Source organism: Zingiber officinale, chromosome 8B (genome assembly GCF_018446385.1).
Source record: "Zingiber officinale cultivar Zhangliang chromosome 8B, Zo_v1.1, whole genome shotgun sequence".
In the NCBI taxonomy this organism is placed as follows: Eukaryota; Viridiplantae; Streptophyta; class Magnoliopsida; order Zingiberales; family Zingiberaceae; genus Zingiber; species Zingiber officinale.
This window is the reverse complement of record NC_056001.1, coordinates 9,647,657-9,658,425: the sequence shown is the minus strand read 5'-3', so window position 1 is coordinate 9,658,425 and position 10,769 is coordinate 9,647,657. Positions and strand designations below refer to the sequence as shown.

The 10,769-nt window shown below is 37.3% G+C and overlaps 1 protein-coding gene across 1 annotated transcript; it reads right to left on the bottom strand.

Annotated features, from left to right (window-relative positions):
- Positions 1-363: 363 nt before the first annotated feature.
- Positions 364-6,522, bottom strand: LOC122013362 (mitogen-activated protein kinase kinase kinase NPK1-like). The gene is made up of 16 exons (XM_042569620.1): positions 5,973-6,522; positions 5,830-5,871; positions 5,663-5,728; positions 5,443-5,553; positions 5,275-5,355; positions 5,116-5,193; positions 4,131-4,213; positions 2,825-2,906; positions 2,640-2,740; positions 2,174-2,213; positions 2,010-2,069; positions 1,863-1,912; positions 1,635-1,794; positions 1,317-1,523; positions 860-1,190; positions 364-785 (listed from the first exon to the last, which is right to left on the bottom strand). Exons 1-16 carry the CDS (start codon positions 6,282-6,284, stop codon positions 685-687), a joined length of 1,905 nt encoding a protein of 634 aa, XP_042425554.1. The 5' UTR covers positions 6,285-6,522; the 3' UTR covers positions 364-684.
- Positions 6,523-10,769: the final 4,247 nt, after the last annotated feature.

Sequence of the window (10,769 nt, the reverse complement as noted above, 5' to 3'; positions counted from 1 at the left end):
GCTTTTAAGAAAAATTAAAATAAGCGACTAGCTTGACCCAATAGAAGAAGGTAAGTAGTAAGTTTAAGGATTTTTTTGTATTAGGACTAATCATCTGATGTGCCTCTCACTCTTCTTTTGGGTGATAAGATATCAAGATCTAACAGAAATATATATATGACATTATTGCTTCTAAATGTAGAAAGTAAGATCCTAAGATGTTTAATGATACTTTTCATGTAAACAATACATTATAAGACAGATTCAGCATAGACCATATCAGTTTTAGATGTACACTGAAGATGCTAAGACAGATTCCATATGGCCAATACAAACAATATTGTGCTTGAGTTTGAGCTGCAACTTCAGTAAATTGGAAATTGTGGGGAAAACCTGGTATTATTTTTAACGAATAGTTACAATTATCCACTTAATTCTGAAAATCTGAATACTTGATCCGATAGACACGCACGTGCAATGAGTTGAACAAAAACCCCAGGATCTACATCAGCAAAAACTACACTAACGCAAAAACATATATCCAGCCATCTGAGGTAGTCTGTGTCATCTTATCTCGGTCCATCAATAAAGGTCACTGAGCTCTTTTTATTTCTGTGGATGCTTTGGTATCTTAAACAAGCAAGATCGGCTGTCGAGATATGGAAATGAAAACTGAAACATGCTTGAAACCGAGATTATATGTTTTTATTTGCCTGAAGAGGCATGTCGAGTTTGATCTCTGTTTCGAGCCAACCATCCGTCCTTTGGGGAAGACGTTTTCCCTTGAGTGGTCCGCCTTAGCATCTCTGTAACATAAAGGGAAGTCCATTTAAGATGTTAAACAAGTTGAAATCTAAGATACAGGGAATTTATAAAATACCTCTTTCCCTCTCAAGTTCTTGATCGAGCTCTTCTTTCCACTTTCTCTGCCGTTGGGGTGAAATTTCTCTTAGAATCCGATCATCCTCTTCTTCACTTCTTGACTCTTGCTTGCTGCAATGTCCAGGGCTCGCCTTATTTGCTAAGTCAGGAAGCTGAGCAGTTGTTCCATTGGCCACCTTGTTGGATGACATTTTGATCTTTGGAGGTAATTTTGGATTTCTCGTCGCATTCTCCTCGCATTTCTTCCCAGAACTGTGCTTGTTTTTGTTGTTCAGACTATTATAGAACTCCTCATATAGTGGCGTCTGTAGCTTCTTAAGATCAAGGGCCTATCAAAACAAAACAGGAAAGCTCTCAAGTCTCAACCAATCCCATAAACTTAATTTAAGCTATCATTCAAAAAAAAAAAAAATCAAAGATTTAATGCAAGAGAAACAAGAAGCTGAGTCCCCTACCTTCTCATCTAGAAACGCTCTAATTTTTGACTCTGTAACTTCATCATCATCCTCCACTGGCTCCGAAGAGAATGCGAAATCATTTCCCCTTCTCGTACATGAACCCTCAATGACATGCTCATGTGAGTCGTCTAGGTGTAGTTCTGGACTGACATCAAACTTCTCTGGCAGCCATTCGTCGAAGGGTTCAGACATTGGGTTGAAACTCTAATAGAAATCAAATGATTAAAGTCACCAGCCAACTTCATTACCACCAGATCCTACTGATATACATGCAATCGAAAATAGAGTCTAACATGACCGTTTAATGCAACTTACTGATACAACATTTGGAAAATCATCTGTATCATCTAGTTGGCACATGTCACTACTATTACTTAATTCCCATATAGGTTTGACATTAATAAACTCCTTGGGAACAACGGAGCAGCTTCTGCTATCATTGCCATCTTTATCCAATTTATCACCATCATTGTTGCTGCTCAAGCATTTCTCCATAATGAATATTGTGATCTGAGTGAAATCTACAAAATATAACTAACTTACATGCTTTTTGTGTACAGCTTGGATGCCAGGGCCACATCTCTAGAAGCTTCCTGGAAGTGAGTCATGTCAGTTCAATGTGGAAAAGAGGGGGAAAAAATAGAAGCAATGGACTCAGAATGAACAGCTTTCAGATGAAATGAAACTAACTCCAACGTCAGAATGGTGTATTGGATGCAGATCTTCAAATTCTTTAGTAACGAATGGATGCTGCATAGTATTCAAGACGAACATATAATAGTGTTCTAACAATCAATTAAAAATGTTTCCTGGATAATAAACCAGGATATTCAATACAAGTTTGTTGACTGTACCTGGAGCAAATCAGAGGCAGTAGGCCTCAACTTTGGTTCCCTATGGATAATAAGATATTAGTGGCCAAAAAATCCGGCAATAAGCACAAGGAGAATAAAACACTATGCAAGGAAACAATTACTAATACAAAATCATTGGGAAAAAACAGATTTTATAGCAATAACAAGCTCAAGAAACTGAGAAAATGATTGCTAATGGAAGATTCGAAGTTGGCAAATAATTGGTTTAGTCAAATTATATAAGCACTCAATTTCTGAAGATATACCTAATTGTCTGTTTTCTTAGAAATGCATTTGATAGTAAACAACTTTGCATCTATCACCAACAGAATAACATACGGAAATTGTTGCCTTCAAATGACAGCCCTTTTTGATTTATATTACCGTTTAGAAAACTTATTTAAAAGTATCAAACAGAAAAGTAAATGAAATAAGAAGTTCAAATGAAAAATGAAAACATGCATACTTCTGTAAGCATTTTAAGAGAAAATCTTTAGCTCCTGAAGACAGATGTTCTGGTATTGGAGGATGAGATTTTGTTGTTCCAATATGGAAAAGAGCGGCAACCTGAATGATATTTCAGTTGTAAATCTCAAACATAGACGGATATATATTTGACAAGTGAACAAAAAGTAAAGGGCAAGGTCATACCTCTTGATACTGCTGACTCCAGGGAGGCTTACCAGTAGCCATCTCTATGACAGTGCAACCAACACTCCATATATCAGCTGAGCTGAAGCAGTTAACTGACTTTTAGTGTTTATAAAAATTTCTCAAATGGAATATAATGTTAAGGCAAAGGAACCTAATCAATATATAATCTCATAGTGGACTAAATTTCACAATAAGTGAAATGCTTTGGAATCAATAAGGAAAATACAAATAAGCAATAGTTACATCTCAGAAACACAACACATTTTCAAAAATTGCAGGAAAGGGGCAGTGAACAATAAAAGTAGAGTAAAATATAAGCATCAGTTTTTCTTCCAATCTTCTTTGGTGAATGAGCTAACACAAAATGAAATTCACACATGTTTCATGCTTGTTGCCCCTCTCAGAGTGTGGATGAGACAAGACAAACTATGTCATCTAACTCATAAATCTGGTACTAGTGATGAGTAGAGTGTATCTGATGAAACACACAATTGACAATGATATTACGTTAAATGTTCATTTGGATATACAAATTTGAAAAGAATGGATGTAATATCCTCAAAAGATGTTACTGTTTCAGGCATTTCTACAAAATTGCATAAAAGCGATAAAATAAAATTGATGCAAAGATTAGAAATTATTAATTGCTACTGCCCCAAACTTGTAACATAGTAATGCATAGGTAAAAATCTAAGGCCAATACACTCCTTGGAAACACCAATTTACTTATATTTGTGCATTTCTGTGGACGACAAAATAACAACATTGCTATAACAAAGTCTAACCTAATCTGGCAAATGTTCAAGTAATATGGAGGACAGTCTTCTCAAACAGATAGTGAAACTAACACTAGTATGCAACTCTGTGAAAAGTTTTTTTGTGTGTGAAATATGAACCATACAAAACATGGACTTAACAAGACAAATAGTGATTCCTTTTGTTGCATAGAAAATTGGGCATGATAACATTAGTGTTTTATAACAAATGGAGATGGATGCCATCTTTGGCATAGTATTAATTTATCCATTGACTAGAGATTGAAGAAAATAAATGGTTGTATCCTTCAAACCTAAATGAATGTACAAATGACTATGCATTAAGATTAAAAAAAAAAACAAATTAAAACAGAACACATTTTATAGACAGCAAAAATACAATATGGGAAAGCATAAACAAGGTGATCGTGAATGTATTTGTTGGCTCCATGTATAATTACTTACTCAAATCAACTGAATATTCATACTGTGCAGGTTTCATCTCATTATTTTGTTTCAAAGCTAACATGCTAAACATCAACACTTACAAGCTATGTCCAGTTTGAAGAATTACTTCTGGTGCCATCCAATATGGAGTTCCCTTCATTGACTTGGCTGCATTAATAGTGGCCTGAAAAAAATCATGTTGGTACACTAAGAGAGTTTTCTCACGCAAAAGATTTTCTAGCAAAGACAATTATTCAAAATAAAAAAGATGGTATCTGATTTGGCCATATGTTGTTGGAATTAGTTGATGTTGATCCAAGATCTAACCGGTGAGCTTATCGTCTAGTCAATGGCTTGAACTGGTGGGGTGTTGGTATGATGTAGATAATGAGTAGTAGTTAGTTGACTCACCCTTTTGGCTATGGTTGGTTGCACCCTTTCAGATGTGGTTGACATAAACATACCCGTTCAGGCATGGCTGACACACCCTTCAACTATAGTTGTCGCTGATATCATCCTTTGTTAAATCACCCTTATGGGAAGTCAAGATCCTCTCATATAAGTAGTTAGGTCGAGGTTCTCATGTAAGTAGTTAGGTTGAGGCAAGGGTTCTATCTTTGTTTTAAATGATAATGCCCTGTACAAGTGTACTTATGATTTATTGGCAATTATCTCACTCAAAATACGAGTACTTCAAATTTTAAGTCTTCACAAACTTTTAAAACCTTAGAATTCTTTAAAAATGAAAGATTTGGACTGAACAAATCCATCATCACTCAAATAGTTTTGGATATTAATTTCTCATTTGCCCAAGAAACTGATTTATGATGGTCTACTCACGAAACAGGTCGTCTATGTCCCTACTTGATTAATTGGTCACTTAAACCAATTTCCAACACCATATTCATAGTAGCATGAGAAAGACTAAGTTGATAAGTCATGAGAGTTCATTAAATAAATGAACAACTACCCTTAACACAGACCAATTGTTTCCTAAAAATAATACCAACACAATAAGAGAGTCTTCTCACACATTACAACTTTAATCAATGTTCAAAATAAAAACGTATAAAAAATTTCTGGTACCAGCTTTGCAACTTGTTTTGATGCCCCAAAATCTGCCAACTTGATGCAACCCTTGTTGTCCACAAGAATATTAGCCCCCTGAACCAAAAAAAAAAAACTACAATGACGAGGGAAGCTAACAAGATATTAAAACCAGAAATTGCCAAAGAAATATCATGCCTTTATGTCCCTATGCATGATCCCATTTTGATGAAGATACTCGAGCCCCTGCAACAGCTGCTTGGTATACATTCTTATAACCTGTTCAAGGAGAAAAATTAGTTAATTTCAGCAGTCATCAGCATTTGCATAAGTCCAGTAAGCATTATCATAAATTCAAATACATACAGCTTCTGGAAAAGACCCAAACTTTCCGAGTAAAGATGAGATGGATCCTCCTGGAACAAACTCCAGAAAAATATTTAAAGTTTCCTCCTCTCTAGTTGTTCCCAGATATCTCTGTCATGTGTAGAAAAAATGTCTTTTAAAATAATTTTTAAAAAAAGAAATAAATGAATAGTCTCAGAACATAGAGCAGTCATAGCACCACAACACAGAAAGCACTCACAACAATATTTGGATGGGAAAGGTTCTTTAGAAGCTTTACTTCTTCCTCAAGCTCCCTTATGTGAGCCTACCAACAAGTTTATAACAAATCATAAATAAAGGGAACCAAAACCAAGATCCACACTCATTTTCACATAGAATATATGAATATAAAGAAGAGATCATAACTTGAGCTTTTTCCTTGGAAGCACTGTTAGTCCCAATCAAGACCTGCGAATAAGGGACCCTTTGTCAAGAAACATCACCGGAGGGATGCAAGTAGACGTCCAATCCGATGGGGAATACAAGAATATGAAACAAGAATCCCCCACCTGCTTCACGGCAAGTAGCTCTCCCGAATCGAGATTCATACCCATATAGACATGACCAAAAGCGCCGCAACCGATGAGTTCGCCCCTTCGCCATCGGATCGGAGGCGCATTATCTTTCTCCTCTGAGGGCGTTGGCGGAGGGAGTTTTGGAGCAAATCCCCCAAACCCTAGCCCCAATCCAATCCTCGATTTCCTCAGGCAAGATCCGATCTTTTCCACGATCCTACCACCGCCTACGCCTTCGTTCCCATCAGAGTCTGTTCGTAACGCGAGGGATCGTCGAACCGATCCGAAGAGGTCATTCATCGTCATTTTCCGCTGCGGGTGATGTTCTGCTTGACTCCGATTGGGGTACTTCCGTCAGCGTATCTCAGCGGCGTCCTCCGAATCTCATCTGGGGTGGAAATAGGAGTCGCAGTGTTCAATTGCGGACTTGGAAGTGAGCAAACAAGCGCAGATGCCAGGAGATCGAGAGAGACAGAAGAGTGAGGAACCGGTGATGGATGCGGCGTGGCTCCTCTCTACCGCACCCTCTTGCCCTTTTCAAAAGTTTCGTGTCAAATGGACCGAAAAGCCCCTCAGAGCCGTTAGATGAACACGTTAGTTCTTTGCATTTTTTTTAAAATCTCATATTCTTTAAAATTTGTGGAAAACATATATTACCTAATATATATATATATATATATATATATATATATATATATATATAATCCACTTAAAATTTTATTATTAATCAAAATGGCATCAAACTAAGCAGATTAGATTTAGGATGCATATCACAACACTTACTCATATTTATTTTAATATTAAGAATATTCATATCAATTACTATATCTAAAAATTTTATTCTAAACTTTAAATAGGATAGTTAAAATTTTTTTTGCATCAATTATTTTATTCATTTTTAAAATTTTATATTTATGAATAGTATTTTTTTTTAAATTTAAGGAATGAATTCCCTGAAAAAAATATAAAAAAAATTAAACATTATAAAAGAAAGAGAAAAAATAAAAAAATTGATATAGTATAATAAAAAGTAGATATCATGATCTACATTTAATAAAATATTTTTTTTTACTCTAAATTATAAATTATAAATTATAAATAAGAAAATTAGTATGGACTCTCTAACACCTACACATTAACATGGATACTATAATAAATTATCATTCATTTAGGTGGATTTAATTACTCTACTTTACTTGCCAATAAATCTAAAAATATCATAATTCATAAATATTAAAAAATGTCAATGAGAAACTAGACTAGATAATTATAAAAATAAATATGTACCCATTCTAATTTCCTCAAAACATATACTAATTCTTTCGGCCAAATATCGTAGATAGTCAAGCCATTAGTCAACAAACTTGCTAAAGCGCATGAGCTCCATGGATCGTCGGCGAAGGAGATAAATGTACCTAGAATGCACTCGAAAAGAGGGTTAGATTGGCAGGGGACAAATCCTGTAGACACTCCGACACTCAAGTTAGGATTTTCTTAAGGTGGTATGTAGAGACAAAGCTGGAGAAAAAGAGTAGAACTTGGTGGAGTTAAAAAGAAATCAGAATCCTTCTCATTATCTTCATGAGTGTGTTGGTGCAGCGTAGACCGGCAAGAGGGGGGTGAATTACTGAAAACAAAAACAAAAATACCCTCCTCGGATTTCAACTCAGAATAAACGCAGTAGTAAAATAATAAAGACAGAAACTAAAAGCAGAAACAGGAATTTAACCTGGTTACAACCAAGGAGGTTATTAATCCAGGGCAGTGAAAAGCGCACTAAGAAAATTCTCCTTCTCTGAAGGCGGAGAAGCCTTTTACACTCTAATTGCTCAGAACTACTGCTAGGAATTGCTTACAGATTGATTGCTTGAGTTGTTCTCTAATTCCTAGCTCCAGGGTCCTTTAAATAGCCTCTGGAAATTCTATCCCGAGGGTCCAAGGCGCCTCCAACAAGGTTCAAGGCGCCTCCACAGCTTGGTCAGCGGATAGAACTCTATCCGAACGCAAACGGTCATTTTGACCTGTTGAAGGCGCCTCCAATCAGGCTGAAGGCGCCTCCAATCAGGCTGAAGGCGCCTCCAAGCTGGCAGCTCAGCTCTTTTGACTTCGTTTCCAGCTTGTTGCGACTTCCGATGCTCCGATCTTTTGGGTGATTGTGGCCAACCGAAATAGGGCTCACCCGAACCCAATTTCCGGCCTTCCTCGAGCAGCCTTCCGTCCCGGCTTAACGTCCCTCGAACGCCGCGCACGCTCTTCACGCCCACCGGAGTACTCTTCCGCAGCTCTCTCGTCCTTCGGACGCACCGAGCCCGTCGGCTCCCTTCCCGTGCCGTCCTTCTCGCTAGCTGCGTCTTCCGCTCGACTTCCTGTGCTCCTAAGCTCCTGCACACTCAGACACAGGGATCAAATACAACGCAGGACCTAATCAACTTGGTTGATCACATCAAAACTACCATGGGGTCCAACAATCTCCCCCTTTTTGATGTGCATCAACCCAAGTTCAAGTTAGGAACAACATAGACATAAATAGTAATTTTAAAGGTAAATTACTAAACTGACAAGTTAAACATAATTTTTGCAATTAGTAAAATTGCAACACTTTTTATAAAAATAATAACAGAAATTTTAAATTTTTTCTAACTCCCCCTAAACTTGTACTTCTGTCTCCCCCTTTGATCACAGCAAAAATGGGGTCTTAAGAATTTTCAAGTAAGATTGAAGTTTTTGAAAAATTTCTAAGTTAAAAATGAATTTTTGAAAAAATTGCTAAGTTAACATAAATTTTCCAAAAAAAATTTCTAAGTAAAAAAAATCCTAAGTAAATGTTCAAAAAAAAAAAATTTCTAATCTTTGTTTATTTTAACAAATATTTGATAAACTTTCAAAGCATTATTTAATATTTGTTTAATGCTTTTTCAGAAAGTTAATTAAACATTTTCTTTCAATATTTTTAGCTTCCAGGTCGTGGCGAGGCACTAGGCCTTCTTGGTTATTAGAGCAACAACCACTTCCTTAGACAAAGCTTCCATAAAGAATTTCAATGTTTAATTTTCTCACTGTAAGCTTTTTAATTTTTGAAAAATTAATTAAGCACAGATTTTGGAACCCAATAGAGGTTCCTTCCTACAGGATTATTCAAAAATCTAGGGGGTACATAGTTTCTTAGTATTTTTCAAAGTTGACCTTGATGCTTCCTTATATACCAATTTAATTTACCATAAATTCTTAATTTTGAATTTGGAAATTGATTTAAGCATGCAACATATTTTAGTTTTTCAATTTCTAATTTCAAATTTTCATTTTCTGATTTTAGATGATCATACATTTTTAACGGGCATGCTCTTGCTAGGTTCAACTTTAGTTCAGCATTCTCTTTTTCTAATTGATCTAACTCTTTAGAAAGAGACTTGATAAATTTAAAAGATTGAGTTGGGGTTAGATTGCGTACCTTACTTACCTGGTCTGGTGACGCTCCCCCTTCACTGCTGCTTTCTTCTTCTGAGGTTTCTCCCCCTTCATCAATGCTCATCTCTGAGCTTGAGTCTTCTTCCGGTTGATGGTTCGCCAATAGCGCTAACCCTGAGAATTCTTCGATGTCCGACTCAGAGGTTGACGAATCTGACCAAGTAGCCTTCAGATTCTTGTGTTTGGAGGGTTCTGGCTTCTTGTATTTTGGCTTTTCCCTTTCTTTCTCCTTTCTCTTTAGCTTTGGGCAGTCATCTTTGATGTGCCCCTCTTCGTTGCAATTATAGCAGCGAACCGTCCTCTTCTTTCGATGATGCCTCTGCGGTTTAAATTTATTAGTACTGAAAAACTTATTGAAGCGTCTTACCAGTAGTGCCGCTTCGGATTCGTCGACTGAGGCTTCGGAGTCAGAACTGTTCATCTTTGCCTTTAAGGCAATATTCTGACTTGTCTTCTTTGCTCCGTTGGGTTCTGAAACTCGAGACTCGTGAAGTTCGAAAGTGGAAAATAATTGTTCTAACGTACTTACCTCGAGGTCCTTAGAGATGTAATACGCATCTACTAAGGAGGCCCACTCTGGAGTTCTCGGGAAGGCATTGAGCGCGTATCGGATAGAATCCCGGTTGGTTACCTCTTCTCCAAGGTTCGTTAGTTGCGTTATCAGCTCCTTGATTCTCGCTTGGAGTTGCGCTACCTTCTCGCCTTGGTTCATCCGGAGGTTCATTAACTGGTTCCGGAGGATGTCGCGCTTTGCTAGCTTTGCTTCGGAAGTACCTTCGTGAAGCTCCAGGAATTTCTCCCAGAGATCTTTCGCTGAGTCGTAGCTTCCGATCCGATTTACCTCCTGCGGCGGCAGCACACTGAGCAGGTGGAACTCTGCCTTTCCGTTGGCGACGAAATCGACTTGCTCCTTCTTGCTCCATGTGTTTTCTTCTTTGTCTTTCGGCGCTGCAAAATCATATTTCATTGTAATAAGAATATCAAAATCCGTTTTAAAAAATACCTCCATTTTGCGCTTCCATGTGGCGAAGTCTCCGTCGAACTTCGGGGGATGGATGTTCGCTCCGGCCATCGTCTTGATCGTAGTGCTTCAGTTGGCGGTTAGTCCTTCTGAGGCGATCAGGCTCTGATACCACTTGTTGGTGCAGCGTAGACCGGCAAGAGGGGGGTGAATTGCTGAAAACAAAAACAAAAATACCCTCCTCGGATTTCAACTCAGAATAAACGCAGTAGTAAAATAATAAAGACAGAAACTAAAAGCAGAAACAGAAATTTAACCTGGTTACAACCAAGGAGGTTGTTAATCCAGGGCAGTGAAAAGCGCAC

What these genes read in the sequence shown, in the direction of transcription:
- LOC122013362 (XM_042569620.1), bottom strand. Translation starts at nt 6,284, where the DNA reads ATGACGATGAATGACCTCTTCGGATCGGTTCGACGATCCCTCGCGTTA. An exon ending in CTTCCAAGGAAAAAGCTCAA is followed by an intron (nt 5,729 to 5,829) that starts GTTATGATCTCT and finishes ACTTGTTGGTAG; the next exon opens with GCTCACATAAGGGAGCTTGA. An exon ending in CTGCCTCTGATTTGCTCCAG is followed by an intron (nt 2,070 to 2,173) that starts GTACAGTCAACA and finishes AATACTATGCAG; the next exon opens with CATCCATTCGTTACTAAAGA.